Source organism: Corella eumyota, chromosome 6, assembly GCF_963082875.1.
Source record: "Corella eumyota chromosome 6, kaCorEumy4.1, whole genome shotgun sequence".
Classification (NCBI taxonomy): domain Eukaryota; kingdom Metazoa; phylum Chordata; class Ascidiacea; order Phlebobranchia; family Corellidae; genus Corella; species Corella eumyota.
Window position 1 is genome coordinate 5,131,525 of NC_137495.1, and position 18,375 is coordinate 5,149,899.

General features: G+C 33.4%; 5 protein-coding genes across 6 annotated transcripts; 3 read left to right on the forward strand and 2 right to left on the reverse strand.

Annotated features, from left to right (window-relative positions):
- Positions 1–264: 264 nt before the first annotated feature.
- Positions 265–2,942, reverse strand: LOC145755112 (uncharacterized). The gene is made up of 4 exons (XM_082571323.1): positions 2,681–2,942; positions 2,523–2,604; positions 1,956–2,140; positions 265–1,630 (listed from the first exon to the last, which is right to left on the reverse strand). Exons 1-4 carry the CDS (start codon positions 2,684–2,686, stop codon positions 1,487–1,489), a joined length of 417 nt encoding a protein of 138 aa, XP_082427449.1. The 5' UTR covers positions 2,687–2,942; the 3' UTR covers positions 265–1,486.
- Positions 2,943–3,644: 702 nt separating this feature from the next.
- Positions 3,645–6,137, forward strand: LOC145754580 (vitamin D3 receptor B-like). Its single transcript, XM_082570655.1, has one exon. It carries the CDS (start codon positions 3,777–3,779, stop codon positions 5,385–5,387), a length of 1,611 nt encoding a protein of 536 aa, XP_082426781.1. The 5' UTR covers positions 3,645–3,776; the 3' UTR covers positions 5,388–6,137.
- An 8-nt stretch (positions 6,138–6,145) lies between these two features.
- Positions 6,146–8,164, forward strand: LOC145754581 (glia maturation factor gamma-like). The gene is made up of 5 exons (XM_082570657.1): positions 6,146–6,317; positions 6,399–6,492; positions 6,627–6,726; positions 6,885–7,041; positions 7,290–8,164. Exons 1-5 carry the CDS (start codon positions 6,291–6,293, stop codon positions 7,353–7,355), a joined length of 444 nt encoding a protein of 147 aa, XP_082426783.1. The 5' UTR covers positions 6,146–6,290; the 3' UTR covers positions 7,356–8,164.
- A 4,060-nt stretch (positions 8,165–12,224) lies between these two features.
- Positions 12,225–13,803, forward strand: LOC145754589 (peroxisome assembly protein 12-like). 2 transcript variants are annotated; one of them, XM_082570665.1, is made up of 4 exons: positions 12,225–12,390; positions 12,638–13,137; positions 13,201–13,419; positions 13,579–13,803. In XM_082570665.1, the coding sequence occupies exons 1-4, from the start codon at positions 12,259–12,261 to the stop codon at positions 13,727–13,729; spliced, it is 1,002 nt and encodes a 333-aa protein (XP_082426791.1). In that variant the 5' UTR covers positions 12,225–12,258; the 3' UTR covers positions 13,730–13,803. The 2 variants fall into 2 exon arrangements, with proteins under 2 accessions (XP_082426791.1, XP_082426790.1); XM_082570664.1 differs by having other exon boundaries at positions 12,638–13,419.
- LOC145754587 (pre-rRNA-processing protein TSR1 homolog) lies at positions 13,476–18,360 on the reverse strand. Its single transcript, XM_082570663.1, has 17 exons — positions 18,238–18,360; positions 17,409–17,512; positions 17,060–17,266; positions 16,792–16,948; positions 16,522–16,670; positions 16,323–16,433; positions 16,057–16,221; positions 15,809–15,968; positions 15,558–15,751; positions 15,325–15,497; positions 15,096–15,255; positions 14,909–15,019; positions 14,709–14,835; positions 14,509–14,625; positions 14,303–14,443; positions 14,150–14,224; positions 13,476–14,054 (listed from the first exon to the last, which is right to left on the reverse strand). The coding sequence occupies exons 1-17, from the start codon at positions 18,338–18,340 to the stop codon at positions 13,876–13,878; spliced, it is 2,433 nt and encodes an 810-aa protein (XP_082426789.1). The 5' UTR covers positions 18,341–18,360; the 3' UTR covers positions 13,476–13,875.
- Positions 18,361–18,375: the final 15 nt, after the last annotated feature.

The window sequence follows — 18,375 nt, forward strand, 5'->3', positions numbered from 1 at the left end:
CACATGTAAAAACAATCTATTTTTAAAATAGACCTATTTTTAGATACTTTTTTGCCTTTGCTGCTTTGGTATGTAATAGGTAGTTATTACTTTCATACCCAAATATGTGTATTAGGCATTAGTTATAAACAGAGTATTACTTCCTGTTTAACAATTTCTTAATCAATATTAACTTTTATTTAAAAAGGATATTTAGTGCTGTTTTGACAGATAATTAAACCAACAAACAATAATATGCAGATTTTAATAGCTAATGATTTCAAGTAGAAAAAATACAATTTACAAAAAAGTATAATTAAATGTTATGTTACTGTTAACATAAATATAAACTTTAATTGTAAATACTTTGTTTCAAACTTAAAAAAATATTTCTCTGTTAATTCACAAAAATAATATTGCCCCAAATTAGTTAACTATTTCAAAAAAAAAATTACAAGCACTTTAACTCTTCACTAACTGACAAAATAAATAATACAAAAAGTTGTGATATAAAATGTTGACATGGACATATAATAATATTCATTTAGTATTAAACTAAAAAACAGCATTAATGTTTCGATAACAAAAAAAAACATACAAGCAATAAGCAGCATTAACACAAGTTTTTGTGTGTATTTGTTAGTTTGAATTGGTAAAAAAATTGTGTCACAAAAACTACTATTTATATTTGATGGAGCAACGCACTTTACAGTTATAACATATTTAACAAAAAACACCATTTACAAAGCACCAGACTCTAAATCAATTATTTTTGTGACTTTAAAAGATAATTGAAAGTACAGATAATACAGAAATGTAACAAAAGTCTTAAATTGTTAAGTCAATTACAGCAGTTTGTTTTGTACCAAAATATTCTACAGTAAAACCCAGCTTTTATATTAGGCTTCGGTATTAATTATACAGTAACAACTATCACAGAAATAACATAAAATTATTAAGCAGTATGCGAAAAAAAACTAATGCCCATAATAAAGAAAAAATAAACTGTATTAGCAATTGGTGTGCACAAAAAAATCAATGCAAGCAAAAAATTGAAGTATAATGCAACGCAGTAAATATTAGGGATTGTCATATTTTAAACTCGTATTGCAAAGGGTCCCTTAGTTTAATGGAAGTACATACTATGGCAAAACATAACTACTCCTATACATTTGGGCAGAAAAAAGATTAAGTGTCAAAAATTTTAAACGAAGCAACCACTTTAAATTTCAAGAAAATAATGCAAATAATATCCAATCAAAATAAATTTTAAAAATACAAAATTGGAAGCAAATGATTTTAAAGTTTGTGTATGACTCAGTGACTATGAACCTGCTTCAAAAAAAATGTATTTACAGATGCAATAAAAAATAGAAGACGTATTCCCACACCCTCTAATAACTTTAACTTTGCTTTAACGGCAGATTAAAGTTTATGGCTTGTTTAATTCGAGTTAAACCAACAATCTGTTTATTTAACAGAAAAGTTTAAAGTTTATTTTGTTAAATTAGTCCTTTTTGTCTTTTCCTTTTGATAAATTGGGCAAAGGCACACTAGGTAACTTGGAGGTGACAGCAGATACGCTGCCAGAAACAACGCCATAACTTTTTGTAGCAACTGTTTTTGTAACACCTACTCCAACTTCAGCAGTCTGTCAATTAAAAAAATAATAATAATTAATGGGCTAAATAATTACAAAATGACATCAGTTTTTTGTAATTGTGGCATTCTTTTTGAATTTACTTTTACATATTTTTAATTAAAATAAAACCAATACTAATTATTTATTAACAATAAGACAATTAAATGTGGCCAAAAATATATATATTTATGCAGGTCAGTTTTTGTTTATACTATATAATTATAACCAATGCATTGTTTCACAAATAAATTATATTTTGTTTGCCTAGCAATAACATAAACATTACATTACCTTTTAATAAAAAAATACATGCAAAACATAACTTTGTGCTTACCTTTGAAACAGCAGAATATCCAGTGTTGGCAACCAGCTTAACTGCCCCAACCCCAAGTCCAACAGCCCCAACTCCTAATCCCACTGTACCCCCTACAGCTCCCTTTGTTAAGCTGTACATTCCACTTCCCATTCTCCATAAGTAACCACCTTGTGGGACTTCTACTTTTTCTGGTTCTGCAACATCTTAGAAAAATAAAATATTTTTAATTACCAAAGTTTTATTATTTATGTTTTTAAATCAAAGAAAAATTAAAACCAAGTAAGTATGTTTATAATTATTCATTATATGATTTAATATATACTTAGGCAAACAGCTATGCCAATTATATAAACAAATAGCAATACAATAAACGCATGCTCTGTAATTAACTAGTTTGTTTGTTTAACAAGAACAAGCATTTTAAAGTACTTCAATACACAATTTGCACAAACCCTATAATTAGCATTGCCTTGGCAGAGTAAAAAAGGGTATAAGCCAGCTTTTTATAAAATATTTAAGACGCCAAAGAAAAACCAAGTATGTTTTTTGGACAATTAAAAGTTTATTAACGTTATGTATTTTTACCTCCATTGCCATTTTCTTGTTGGTCTCGATAGTAATCTTCACTTGAATAACCGACCATTGTCTTTGATGGACTTGACATATCCTTTTTTAATATATAAAAAATTAAAAACTTGGAAATTGACATTAGAATTATATGTATTACCAAGCAAATTCATTACCTTCATTTTGACTTTAGTTACTCCTAAATTAGTAAATCCAATTTTCAAATACAATCTTTTCTTAGATATGTCGTTTTTAACTATAAAGGTTTCAGAAAATATCCAGTTAACACAATGTATACAGACCACACAAACATAACCTGTTTAAATAGAAGTTAATACATTACATGAAAATTTCAAATGAAAATCAAACGTCACCTTCTGACCTTTTTGCTGTAATCGAAAGTTAAACGCGTCTATACTGCTTGAACTTAGACGTAATTAAAATAAAACGTAATCTGACCACCCCCACTTACAAACATTTATATTTAATAGACCAATACGCCACGTTACCAATTGGAAAGTAATTATCGTAGCCATCAAACAACGGCGTCGTCTGCAATGTAAATTGTTTATCGATCGCGATCAGCTGTGAATGACAACGAGTCAAAATCACCGAGGCGTAACTCACATTGTTGTTTTCATTTTTTCCCTAAAACCCTCATTAAAAATGTTGTTTACATACTTTTTCTTCGGTAAAAACGTTCGAAAAGTTTATTTTAATGATAAAATAAATCATTATAAAAGGATACAAGAATACAATGCCGTGAAGTATGTATATAGTCTAACGACAAGTTTCCGAAATTAACTATATCGACATTTATTATATACCTACCGTTAGCCAAGCAAGTATCAGACATTTTGTCGATATAAGTTCTGTGGAAACGCTTGACAAAGGGTGGCGCTTAGTAAAGGAAACCACAATTTCTTGTTTTGTTGTTTTCGCGTTTCAGCATTTCAGAGTTGTTTACGTTTTTTTTTCTTATTTTTAGGTTGGATCCCCATTAACTTCAAGTCGTTTTAACCTTAAGTTAGATTTTAACCGTACTTACTCACGTGGACTTCAAAATATTCAAATTTTCATTTCTTATCGCAAAGTTAAATTATTTTTATAAATAAATATGTATATTCAATTGGCAGATTGCAGATATGTTAAGTGCAATATTGCTTGATAAAATATCATATTAACTTGTTGACAAAGTGATATAATAATCATCAAACTCACATATACTCTAATAGTAACTTCACTTGTTCGTGTTATTTGGATTTAAACAAAATGTCTGATGTAAAGGTTGCTCAATCTGTGCCAGTGGAAAAGGATTGCGAAAGTGACACTAATGCAAAAGTTCCGGAACCTATTAAATCTCCAGCAAAAAAAGAATGTGCTGTTTGTAAAGATGTGGCAACTGGAAAACATTTTGGAGCAATGACTTGTGAAGGATGCAAGGGCTTTTTTAGGCGCTCGTTTAAAAAGAATGCTCAATTTACTTGTGCATTTGACAAGGCTTGTGGAATCAACAAGGGAAATAGAAAGCACTGCCAAGCTTGTAGAATGGCTGCATGTTTGGATGCAGGAATGAATCCTTCCCTAATTCTAACTGATGTAGAAGTTAACAAAAAGCGGGAGTTGATAAAGGAGAATCGTGAGAAACGACTGGAACAGCAACGGGTTAAAAAAGACAAACAAGAACAAGAACGATTGAAAAAGCTAGAAAAGATTGGCACCGACAACCCTAACTTAAAGATGACTATGGATGACAAAGTTTTTATTGAGCTCATACTTAAAGGCCACCAGGAGAGCTACGATTTTGGCTATAAAGAGTATGATACTTTTAGGGGTCTTGACCAGATTAAACCGCCAGAGAGCAAACCAACAACTAATTCATTTGCATGGCTGGTGGCTTCACTTAGTGGACAAGGTGACAAGAATGCCCCTACCACAAATGTTGACGACCGCAGGATTTCTGAAAATACAGATGGGGAAGTCACAGAATCTACTGGAGCTTCATCTCCTACTCTTAATTCACCTTCCTCCAGCACAGGAGTAAAAAAAGACCACAAAGAAGTGTTCAGCACTCTGCATGGCACAGAATACGAGGCTGGAGAAACAAGTAACCCCTCACCTGAAGCCTCTGCTGCTCAAAATGAAGATGATAAAAAAGATGAGAGTGCATCTGAAGCAGCACCACCATTGGAAACAGAATCTCTCTCCTATTTACGTGACCTTCTTCGCAGCCAAGGATTTTCATTTGCAGACTTGGAGGATTTCAAATCCAAACATCTTTTACAACATTTTATGGACATCATGTCATGGGGAATTACGAAGGTCATTGATTTCTGCAAGAGCATTCCACAGTTCCTGAAATTGTCTCTCGGTGATCAAATTGTTCTTCTTAAAGGAGGATGCTTGGAGATGTTGGTGTTGAGGTCTTACTTTGCATTTGCAAATGATGGAAACAAGTACACTTCGGAAAAGTTCCAATACAAGCCTAGTGATTTTCTGAAAGCAGGAGGCAGCAAAGAATTTGTGGATAAATACAACACACTTCACCAAAGGATGCGCAAGTTGAAGCTAAAAGTCGAAGAAATCTGTCTTCTCTTATCGCTGGTTTTGTTTTCCCCGGATCGCCAGGGATTGGAGGACCCAGACATGGTGGAAGAAACCCAGAATTCAATTGCAAAGACCTTACAAGCATATGAGTACACTCATAAATCCATGCGTGAAGCTCGCATTGCCTACAGCGAGCTTCTTCTTATCCTTCCTGTTCTTCGAACGATTAACATGCTTTTTGCTGCGAATCTGGTGTCTTTAAAACAGACGAATGAAAGCGATATGAATCCACTTGTTTTGGAGGTTAACAGCACCGTTTCTGATCAGGAAGACTAAAGAAATAGCGTTGTATCAACATAAAAAAATAAGAACAAACCAGTACCAACTTACTTTTCCAATTCAGTAATTTTTGAAAAAACTTTAAAGTTAGATCTTTTTTAATTATCACAACTGATCAAAATTATTCTAAACAAAGCAATCTTTTTTATTTTTTGTGTAAATAACTTTTCAGGTACGCCATAATATTTTGTTATATCAACTTTTGTAACAAAGTTCCATGTTTACTGTAATTAATCCCCAATCCATTATTGTTTAATTGTGTGTATGTGTATAGAGATTTTAATCGTGATTTTTTTATTAAAGGTAGGTTGTTTTAATTTCATTGATGCAATTTTACCTCAGAACTGTTTTTTTAAGGAGAATTTAATTCATTTTAGAATTGACGTGATTTGTTTTAAAGAACTAAATTTTAGCTACAACAAATCGTATTTTTTAAGCGTTATTAGTTTTTTACTACACCGCCACTTTTAATACAATTTTTTTAATTTTAACAACATATTTTAAGAACTGTTGCTTTGATAAATTTTAAGTGGTTTTATAAACATTGGTTTTACTTGTAGTGTCAACATTTTATTTATGGTAATCAGAAGGTGTTGTAGTTGGTAGTTTTGTTTAAAATACCTGAAATTTTTTGTAAATATAATCATTTTTAATGTCAACATTTTCTAATTTCTTTTGTATAATTTGTTTTTTTTAAGTTATGCTTTAATTAACAATCACCAATCGTTATTATTTTTGCTTGGATTGCTGTCTATTATTATTATTGTTTATATTTAATTAAAAAAATATAATACCAGTTCAAATAATTTAATTAATTTTTTTCAATTACTAACCTGTAAATTTATTTTGTACAGAAAAGATTTTTTAAATCTTAGGGAAATTAAAAATTAGCGAATAATCATGTCAGGATTTGCAGGACAGGGAATGGTAAAACCTTTTATAAATTTAAAAAAAAATCTTAAACATTAATATATAGTTTTTATAAAACTTTTTTGTTTTTATTTTCAGGACACGAACACTATGTGTACGATTGATCCTGATTTAAAAAAGAAAGTACGGTCGCTTCGATTTAACAAAAGCAAGATGTCGCAGGCTATTATAAGCAAGTGAAATATTAATGTATTTTATATGTAAAAAAAATTGTTACAATTTACCTTTAGTTAAATTTTTAACTTTTATTCATTTTTGACGTTGGTTCAAGTAATGATGAGACTTTTTTGAAAAATTTTGTTTTAGTCAAGATTGATAAAGATGCAGACAAGATTGTTCTAGATGAAGAATTGGAGGAAGTCTCTCCGGAGGAGCTTAGTGAAGAACTTCCAGAACACTCCCCAAGATATCCTTTTAAAAAAATAAAAAAATATATTTAAATAATTTTGTTTTAAGTAATAGATTGTTTTAATACACATTTAAAATGTGAAATATTGTCGAAGGGAAAAGTTATTCTAACAAGTATAACACCAACAATTTCTTTTTTCTTAACCCCATATGCACATTTGTGGTGTATAGTTATGAGTTTAAGCATAACGACGGAAGGATATCGTACCCCTTTGTGTTTATCTATTATTGCCCCATTGGATGTAATCCTCAAATTTCAATGAAATATGCCGGAACGAAATTGCTGTTTGTCAATGAATGCGATATGTCAAAGGTATGAGAAAAATACTTATGTTAATGAAAAAATTATAAAGTGGTTTATTTTTTAAAATGACAATCCTTGCAAATAATATGTTTTTGTTATTTTAATATACAACATTTACTGTTTATTAAGTTTTGAATTTAAAGAACTTTTGTAATTTTGAAATGTGATGGTAAGGAGAAAGAAAAACAATTATGATAAATTGTTTGGATAATTGAACCCATGAGCCACAAATTGCTGATTTATTTATTTGTTTTAAGGTTTACGAAATTCGTGACAGAGAAGTTATAACGACGGAGTGGCTTAGAGAAAAAATTTCACCATAACCGAATTAAAAAAAATATTTGGAAAATATTATGATTCGATAGAATAACTTTTTGCTTCTAGTCCAATTGAGAAAGCTTTTAATTTAATGTGCCTAATCTTATTTAAATTTTCTTGCAGTACAAATTTTAATATAAGTGGAACCTATTTAACATTAATTATTGATAAATTAATTCGTAATGCACACACAACAGGCATACACACTCGATTTTATTTAATTTTAAATATTGATTTTTGCACTCTTAACACTATTGTTTAAAGCATTTTAATTGTTCCTAAAATTTGGAAGAGTATAATATATTTTGATTATTTTTATAAAAAGATATTGTACTCAGTCATCAATTATGTTATTATATTTAGAATGTACTACGATTATATTTGTGTTCTGACATCTTACAATTTACTTGCTTTATTGAACCTAAAAGGAAATGTTTTATTAACATAAATTTTTTCATTGGCCTGGTGCAATGTCAAACTATCCACTGCTCTATTTGTGGTGCAATTTTTTGTTTATTGTTACTAAAAATTTTGCTTTTTTACAGTATAAAAAATGTACAAAACATTTTTGCCCCAACTACTTAAATTCTACCTAAATTTTTAAAACATAATATGCAACATCTGCTGAGAAGTGTAATCTGCATTCCATTTATTTTTTAAATTTGTTTGGGTTGAGTCAACTTATTGTTTGTTCTTTTTTTAAAATTTTGTTTATATAGTTATGTGGAATTCAATCGTATTCAAATTTGAGTCAAATGATTTTATATAACCTTGATATTAAATATATATGAAAAATTGATACATTTTATCCGTTTGTGGTAGGCCTTTAGATAGTTATGTGATATAAATTAAAAGGGTTTAAAAGCATTATGATGATTAAAAAATTAATATTATTAGATAAATTTTATTACTGAAAATACAAGCACCACAGGAGAATAAGTTAACCTAAGTTATTTTGAGTTTAACTTGACTTTAACAACTCCTAAATGTTTACTACACATCAACGTCAGTCTAGAAAGGAAATGCCTTTGCCATGCATACAAAACAATTCTACCAGCAATAGTCTACATTTAAAAAAAAGTTAATATTTAGAAGAAAGATTAAATTTGATTTCCGTTCACAAAGTTATTTGTTTTATTTGAAGTTTAAAAATAGCTTAAAAACTTAAAACAAAACACTACTCCCTTAGTTTATTATGTAATTACGTAGAAACATGCTTATTTGGAATACTTTAAATACTTAGTTATGAGGGTCGTACTAAAATACGCCCGGGGGGCCCGGGGTAGGCCCGGGGTATTCCCGGGGTAGTCCCGGGGGGCCCGGGGTAGGGAGGCCCAGGGTATGCGCGGGAATCCCGGGGTGAATCCAAGAGCTTCGGTGGTATTTATTCAAGTCCCATGGTGTTTATATGAGGCTCGGGCTATTAATATTAGTCCAGATCGGTTTATACGAGTTTATATGAGGCCAGGGGTGTTTATATGAGGCCCGGGAGTGTTTAAATAAGCCCGGGGTGTTTTATACGAGTTTTTATGAAGCCCGGGGTGTTTATATGAGGCCCGGGGTGTTTATATGAGGCCCGGGGTGTTTAAATAAGGCCCGGGGTGTTTAAATAAGGCCCAGGGTGTTTAAATAAGGCCCGGGGTGTTTTATACGAGTTTATATGAGGCCCGGTGTGTTTATATGAGGCCCGGGGTGTTTTATACGAGTTTTTATGAGGCCAGGGGTGTTTATATGAGGCCCGGGGTGTTTAAATAAGGCCCGGGGTGTTTAAATAATGCCAGGGGTGTTTAAATAAGACCCGGGGTGTTTAAATAAAGCCCGGGGTGTTTTATATGAGTTTTTATGAGGCCCGAGAGGTTCAAATGAGGCCCGGGGTCTTTTGTATGAGTTTTTATGAGGCCCGGGGTATTTTATACAAATTTATATGAGGCCCGGGCGTGTTTATATGAAGCCTGGGGTGTTTATATGAGGCCCGGGGTGTTTATATGAGGCCCGGGGTGTTTAAATAAGGCCCGGGGTGTTTAAATAAGGCCCGAGTGTTTAAATAAGGCCCGGGGTGTTTTATACGAGTTTTTATGAAGCCCGGGGTGTTTATATTATGCCCGGGGTGTTTATATGAGGCCCGGGGTGTTTAAATAAGGCCCGGGTTTATACAAGGCATAGGTTGTTTATATGAGGCCCGGGTTGTTTACGAAAAGCCCGGGGTGTTTATATAAAGCTCTAGTTGTTGGTTTCGACATCAAAAATTTCCAAATTTTGTTTTATTGAATTAAACGGAACATCTACAGAACAATAGAACGGAAAAATTTAAAAACTATTTATATTACTTTGACCAAGTTGTCGTTTTAGCGTTTCGACAATGTTTTTTCTGTCCGGTTTTTTTCGCCGTTTGGGGAGTCGTTGGAATAATCAGTTTTTTGTCAGACGATTTAATGAATGCATTTGGTTGATTTTTTTTGTAATTTATAAATTGTTGGAATAACTTGTTTTTTTCAACGTCACTTTTGGAATCCCAAACCACCCTACTTCTTGTAAAGCGTTTAAGACTTGAAATTATGCAAAAATTTCCCTCGCCATATATGGCACGCTTTACATCTAAAAATTGCAAGTCCACAATTTTTTACAATTTAGTAATTAATTGGGGCAATTTTAAAGACCTCCAATTGGCTGATAATTTTAATATATGATTCATTGCCTCACATGCATTGTTTGTCCAATTTTGAGATTTAACATTCGCATTCAATTGCCAAACGCATGCCTTTAAGTTGGGTTCAATTTTAGTGAAATACGAAATAAATTTAGGAACAGAATCATCAATGGATTTTTCAATTTTTTCGAGAATTTTGCAATACTTGGTGCTGTCGGATGCGTGCATTAGCCCTTCCGGGCCAAATATTTGAAGAATTACAGATCGGATGGTTTTTTTTTCACATCCGACTTTATCTTTTAAATGTCGTGATATGTTTTCTTGTAAATGTTTTGTGCACAACAAATGACCCCGGGCCTAATGTAAACACCCCGGGCCTCATATAAACTCGTATAAAACACCCCGGGCCTTATTTAAACACCCCGGGGCTCATATAAACACCTCGGGCCTCATATAAACTCGTATAAAACACCCCGGGCCTTATTTAAACACCCGGGCCTTATTTAAACACCCTGGCCTTATTTAAACACCCCGGGCATCATATAAACACCCCGAGCCTAATATAAACTCGTATAAAACACCCCTGCCCTCATTTTAACACCCCGGGCATCATAAAAACTCCTATAAAAGACCCCGGGCCTCATTTGAACCTCTCGGGCCTCATAAAAACTCGTATAAAACACCCCGGGCCTTATTTAAACACCCCTGGCCTCATATAAACACCCCGGGCCTCATAAAACTCGTATAAAACACCCCGGGCCTCATATAAACACCCCTGGCCTCATATAAACTCGTATAAAACACCCCGGGCTTTATTTAAACACCCCGGGCCTTATTTAAACACCCCCGGCCTTATATAAACACCCCGGGCCTCATATAAACACCCCGGGCTTTATAAAAACTCGTATAAAACACCCCGGGCCTTATTTAAACACCCCGGGCCTCATATAAACACCCCGGGCCTCATATAAACTCGTATAAAACACCCCGGGCTTTATTTAAACACCCCGGGCATTATTTAAACACCCCGAGCCTTATTTAAACACGCCCGGGCCTCATATAAATTCGTATAAAATACCCCGGGCCTCATAAAAACTCTTATAAAAGACCCCGGGCCTCATTTGAACCTCTCGGGCCTCATAAAAACTCGTATAAAACACCCCGGGCTTTATTTAAACACCCCGGGCCTTATTTAAACACCCCGGGCATTATTTAAACACCCCGGGCCTTATTTAAACACCTCGGGCCTCATATAAACACCCCGGGCCTCATAAAAACTCGTATAAAACACCCCGGGCCTTATTTAAACACCCCGGGCTTCATATAAACACCCCGGGCCTCATATAAACTCGTATAAAACACCCCGGGCCTTATTTAAACACCCCGGGCCTTATTTAAACACCCCGGGAATCATATAAACACCCCGGGCCTCATATAAGCACCCCGGGCCTCATATAAACACCCCGGGCCTCATATAAACTCGGTAAAACGCCTCGGGCCTCATATAAACACCCCGGGCCTAATATAAACTCGGTAAAACGCCTCGGGCCTCATATAAACACCCCAGGCCTCATATAAACACGCCCGGGCCTCATATAAATTCGTATAAAATACCCCGGGCCTCATTTTAACCTCTCGGGCCTCATAAAAACTCGTATAAAACACCCCGGGCCTTATTTAAACACCCCCGGCCTTATATAAACACCCCGGGCCTTATATAAACACCCCGAGCCTCATAAAAACTCGTATACAACACCCCGGGCCTTATTTAAACACCCCGGGCCTTATTTAAACACCCCGGGCCTCATATAAACACCCCGGGCTTCATAAAAACTCGTATAAAACACCCCGGGCTTATTTAAACACCCCGGGCCTCATATAAACACCCCGGGAATCATATAAACTCGTATAAACCGATCTGGACTAATATTAATAGCCCGAGCCTCATATAAACACCATGGGACTTGAATAAATACCACCGAAGCTCTTGGACTCACCCCGGGCCTCCCGCGCATACCCCGGAGTTCCCGGGCCTACCCCGGGCCCCCCGGGCCTCCCGGGCGTATTTTAGTAGGACCGAGTTATGAAGATGATCTTGTTGACTTTGTTAGTTTCGTGATTAAATTAATTTGCAATTAACAATTTTGTTTAGCTGTTTGCCCTTCACTAAAACAAAACACTTTTGTCGTAGAGATGTATTTTATTAAGTCAACACCTTTGAAAGCTTTGAAGCAGAACAGGCATGACATTTGTAAACAAACATGGCGGAGTTTGGAGATGCACTTTCGACTGCATTAACTACCCAAAATGAAGGGATTCCGTCAATATTCGAGGTTCTGGCTCAGGATAACTTGGGATCGTCTATAAGGCCTGCCATAAAGCACGTGATAAAGGTAATTTAATACTTTATTAGCCACCATATACGCAACGCAACTTAGTTTTAAAATTACCTTACTTCGTGCAATATTTATTGTTCTAAACGTATTCTGCAGGAAAATAAGATCAATAGACTGGTCTAATTTCAGTTAAAAATGTAGATAAACTAACATGTTGCAAATTACTAATCCATTGTTTTGTTTACCTATTTGTTTTTGCATCAAAAGGCACCATTTTTTTGAGATAAATTATATATTATTTTAGACGTTGGCTGAAAATTCCCCTCATATTTTTGCTTGGAGTTATTCGTGGTATGACGAGTTTTACACTGTGTTTGAATTTGCAATACAACATCATTTCCTAAAGTACAATAGCGCATCATTTGCTGAGCATTACTATGACTTAAGCCGCAAACTGGAAGCATCGACCAAAACAGAAGGCCAAATAAAAGGATATGCACTTGGAAAGAAAACTCATTTCCTAAGTCTAGCCTCTTTGGTGCTATTTCCATATGCCTTGTTAAAGTTGGACAAGTTGTACAATGGAATAAAGGAAAATGTAGACTTGGTCGGCCATACAAGAAATTTGACATTTTTAAAAAAGATATTTTATTGGCTTTACCCAATTTTGCATTCCAGTTGGCATGCAATAGTGTTGTATTATAATTTTATGTTTGCAATGGGAAAATCGGATTTTCATTCTCCCATCCATAGACTGTTAAAGATTAGGTTAATCATAGATGAATTTTTAAATAATTCAAACAGGTATGGGAAATACATTTTTATAAACACTCGGTTGTTTTTTAAATATTTTTTATTGGTTTTTAGAAAGGCTGGTTGGTTTTCACATTTGTTCACCAACTTTCTTACTGGTGGTGTTCACGCTGGTGTTTTTGTGGTTCAATTTATGGAATGGTGGTATGACGAAGACAACCATAACGACGTTAAACAAGTCTTACAGAATCCCATACCATCAGCACCAAAAGCGAACTCAACAAAAACATTAATTCCAGTTCCAAAAAGTGGGATATGTCCATTGTGCAATAAGTATATATTCAAAACTTTCATAACATTTATTTTTTTAGAGTTTATTATATGTAGGAGAAAAATGTCAAAGAAATATTTCAATTTTTAAAGCAAGCATAATCACTAAAGGCCAAAGTATATAAAAAAAAGAAGATTTATGTATTAATTTAATGTTTTTAGACCTAGAAGAAATGAAACTGCTTTGATGACGTCAGGATATGTGTTCTGTTATGTCTGTGTATTCAAATATGTGAAGGAACACATGAAGTGTCCGGTTACTGGATATCACACCAAAACTAACCACCTCACTAAGATATACCCACCGACATGAATCTTGTACTTACATATTTACCATTTTGATATGCAATGCTTTTAGCCTAATTTATCTTGTTTAATTTTAAATTATTACCCTAAAAATGATCAATAAATATAATACAAATACTAACATGATTTTTTTTTATTTTGATTGTAAAAAAATCAGTCCTCGAAAAACTCTTCGTCAAACATTTCCGAGTCTTCTGATTTAACTTCTTGTTTTAAAGGAGTGATTTGTTGATGTGACCATTTAGGAAACACTCTCTTATAAAGTGCCATTAAAACTGTGTCTTGTGATATCAGCTGAGCATCAAAAGTGCATTTCATGTGACCATGTGTCCCTAAAAATGCAAAATTAGGAATACAAAAAAATATAACCAACTTCTATTTAGGGTAATAATATACGCAGAGTATTAAAAAAGTGACAGTAACTTACCTAAGGCTTCTTTGATATGCCCCCTTCTACCCCATTTTGTCATTAATTCAACAGGTTTAAACCATAATACATCCTCTAAAACATTAAAATAAAAATAAAAATAAGTCAATAGTTACTACTAATAATAATAACGAATTCTATACAAGAACAAACCTCTGTTGAAAAACATGTATCTTATTGTGGCAGCTCTTTTATTTATTCTAAATGGATGACCGCTGATTACAATTCTTTTGACTATAACACGATTTGGATCAACTTTATATAACGTACCAGTGGCCACTGGCTCAATTTTATCTGTAAAATATTACAGTGTTCAAAAGAATAAATTTTAATTTTACATAAAGTTAAAAAGAGTTTACCATTATTTAGTTCCTTAAATGCAATAACGTTTGCAGGTGGAAATGTAATAGGTGCATAGACTGTTGCTACCACTACTCCATCTTTAGGGAAAAACCTTTCCACTTTATGTTTTGATCCTAAACATTAGCGAAAATAATTAATTAGAAATCTATGATCGATTACCTTTAGTTAAATTCAAATTTTGTCATTAAATATTTACCCAGGGTGTGTTGTGAAAAAATAGGTCTCGCTCGAAACTGTCTGAAACCAACATGGAATAAAAGCTCATCTTTATTTTTAATTGTTTGGTCACCAAATTGTTTTAAGGCAAAATGTAAAACACTCATCTAAAAATGAAGACAATTTTGCATTAAAACCCAAAGTAATTTTTGAATTAGATTGTTTTTTTTTATAACAAACCTTTTGTTCGTGTGGAAATAAACCAAACAAAGTCATTGTTGAATCTGATGAATGATTTTCAACAAAAGATTTTGGAACATTTATTAAATGCAAAGTAACATAACTTCCAACCTGGAAAGAACAATTTTATTAACAAAATAATAAAGTTTCGGTAAAGTTCACTTTTAAAATACAAAAATTTGAATACCTCGATACAATTATCTTCTTCCATGTCCAGATTTTTAATTTTCTTTTTTGTTCTGTCAAATGATTGAAATTGAAAGATTCGGGCATAATCCGGAGGAAGATTCTCCTCCGGATCCCAAGGCGAAGTTCGAAAGCTCTTCAGACCACGGTATCGCTGGAATCTAACAGTTACAAAAAATGGTTTGAATAAAATTATTTATTGGTGACAAATTGCAGATTTTATTTTTTACCTTGTTCTAGCAGGGATGTTGGAAGGGGTATCAATTTCATCTGGAAACATCTCGTTGCTCCTCTCCTCTCTAAATCTTTTTAACTCCTCTCCATTGACCTCCTCCTCCATGTCATATTGACTCCCTCCTTGTTCCTCAGTGTCATCTAACATCGAGGACACATCTCCGTCAGTCTGATAAATAAATTTTGTTTTGTAAAAACTTAATCAAAAAGTTTAATAAAATTAAATTACCTGTGATTCAGTGTCAGCCCTTGGCTCCAGCTCTTCTTTCATTTCTACCTCCTCCTCATCGTCCTCGCTCTTCCAATCTTCATCAGAGTCAAGGATCCAAGCAGCCTGGTACTCGGAGGTGCCTTCTGGAACTTTCTTCACAATTTTCTTTTTTCTCATAATTTCCTGATCCTCCGATTCATCTGAGTTTTCAGCTAGAAAAAAAATAATGTTAAATTGTTTAAAATTGTTATTTTTTAAAGCTTTCGTACCATCTGCTTCTTCTAGTTCTTCCTCTGTCGGCCAAGTTTGTTCACCATCCATCGGATCAACCTCCGCCTCTTTGGTCAAGTCCTGAATAAGGGTAGGATCAGAGTAAATTGTTTTTCCAGTTTCCTCCCAGGGATTAAATGATTGGCCGTGAATCATCACCTAAAGAGCACATAAGATGAAAAAATATAAAAATACTTTTTTTTATTTCCAACAAATTACATATATATAAATTAATTATAGCTTTTACCTTATTTTGGTTCATTTCATCGTCATTGTTGTTGTTATTCTTTTTTAAATTCCAAGGGCAATGTTCGGCAACTTCACTAATTTGTTTGACCTGATAATCACCCCAACCCACTAAGTGAACCAATCTGTTAACATCCATTTTACCTCCTCGAACGTACCCTGATACCTGAAAACGTCAAGTGGATTTTTTATTAGAGTAAAAAGGTTGACCACTAGCTATGTCACACACTAAATTGTTAATGAATTTTAAATGCATTAAAGTTTTACCTTTAAAGTTCCGCTTATTTCGTTATCCTGACAAAGGTGTTCGAACTTTTCCACTAACATGTAAGGTCTCTTTTCTCGCAATCCAATATTTCTTCGTTTTAATTCACCAACCTACAAAATAAAAATATTAATTTTTCAGCAACAAGTTATATTTTATAAACCTCAAATGAGAAGAGGGGAAAAAAAGAATGTTATTCACCAATCGAAGTAAGTTTATAGTTTCTTGATCCGTGTCTGAAACGTGAAGTTTAACTTCGGAGACATATTGCCCCAGTACTTTAACAATTTCTTTCTTTAAAGGGTTTCTCATTTTCATTGCAATTTGATTCATTCCTTGTACACAAAACACTGAAAAAAAATTGTTAAAAAGATTTTAAACGTATTTAGAGACAGTATTTGACAAAGTTTATGAAAAGACTTGCAAGAAGACTTGCATACACAGCTTAAAAACTAATATGCTTATACTTACTTAAAGATGGAAGACCTTGTGCAAGTAATGTGGATAATATTTGATAACCCTGTTCGTCGATGGGATCATTATCGCATGAGACAACAAACAATACTGTGTCAGCTACCCTACTGCAATTTAGAATGTCGGTCAGAGAAGAAGAACTGGGCTGAATTACCTAAGATAAAAAAAATTGGAATTTTTTAAACTGTTACAAACACAAAAGGATTTCAAATACGTTTTGCAACTTTTATTTTTATTTATTCATTTTTCAAATTTTTAAACTAACCTGATATCTATGTTTTAATCTTGGTAGATTAAACGTAAATCCAGCTGAACTTAGTGGAGTTTGGCTCAGAAAATTTCCATCATTTTTTACACAGTTTTTTATCGTGTTGGACAAATTAATAATATCAGCATGCCGATGTAAAGGAACTAAAGCCACTAGGTGGGGTGGGTGGTTTCCTGTTCCGACTGACCGCTTTCGGTTAATTGCCTGAAAAAAAATATTCATTGTGCAGTAATAAAAAAAATACAACAATTATTCCTAACCTTGTCAACTCATTATAAACAGATTGTAACATACTAGTAAAATTTTTCTAAAATTTCCTATTTTAACAAAATAAAAACTTATTTACTTCTTCACGTTTTTGTGATCGAATTTGTTGTTGTCGATGCCTCCGATCAACCTTCTGCAGATCTTTCTTTTTCCTTTTAGAGATCGTTTTAACATCAACTCGACCTTGAATATTATTTAACGTTACAAAGAATTTTATAAAAAGAATAAAAATGTATATAAAATTTAATACTTATACACACATTATTTTACTACTAATACAAATGGCAACCAAGACTGCATAAAACCCACCATTTAAGTCTAAATTTTTATAGAAATTACTATAAGGATATTAGACACAAAATAAGGGATGGGCTGAAATCCAAATTACTCGGATTCGACGAGCCCGAGTATTTTGTCGCGATACTCGGCCGAATCCGAGTACTCGGTTATGATGTTATTTAAACGTATGTAACTGGTTACGAGAATCTTTTCCGCATCATTTTAAAACTGCAAAATTTGCCAAAAAACACTATTTATGGATTATAAAGTCTTCAACAGTAACAAAACTACTTACCGCTAATAGCAATATCATTTGAGGTCGAAACGAAAATGTAAAAGTCTCAAATTTATTATGCGTAAAATTTTACCAAGTAAAAAGTGTATTTGTTGCGCAATCGTTGCTTCAATAACGTTATATAATTGAGAGTAGATTATAAATTATTAGAAAAAGGCAAACCTTATGTTTTTTTTATGTTTAGTAAATCGTATACGATCTTGAATGACAAATTATTACTCGGTGTCCGAGTACTAAAAAATGCTCGATGAGCACGAGTATTAAATATTCTTAACACTCGGACCGAGTACTCGGACTCGATTGGCCCATCCCTACACAAAATAGTTTGTGTTACCTTTTAGCTGGACTTCAATCTGACCTTTGCTTCTATGTCTTCCAGTTTTATGTCCTTTATTTTGCTGCTTCCATATACCAGGCTGATGCCCAGTAACACCCATATTTATTTATTAACAAACCTAAACAGAACATAATA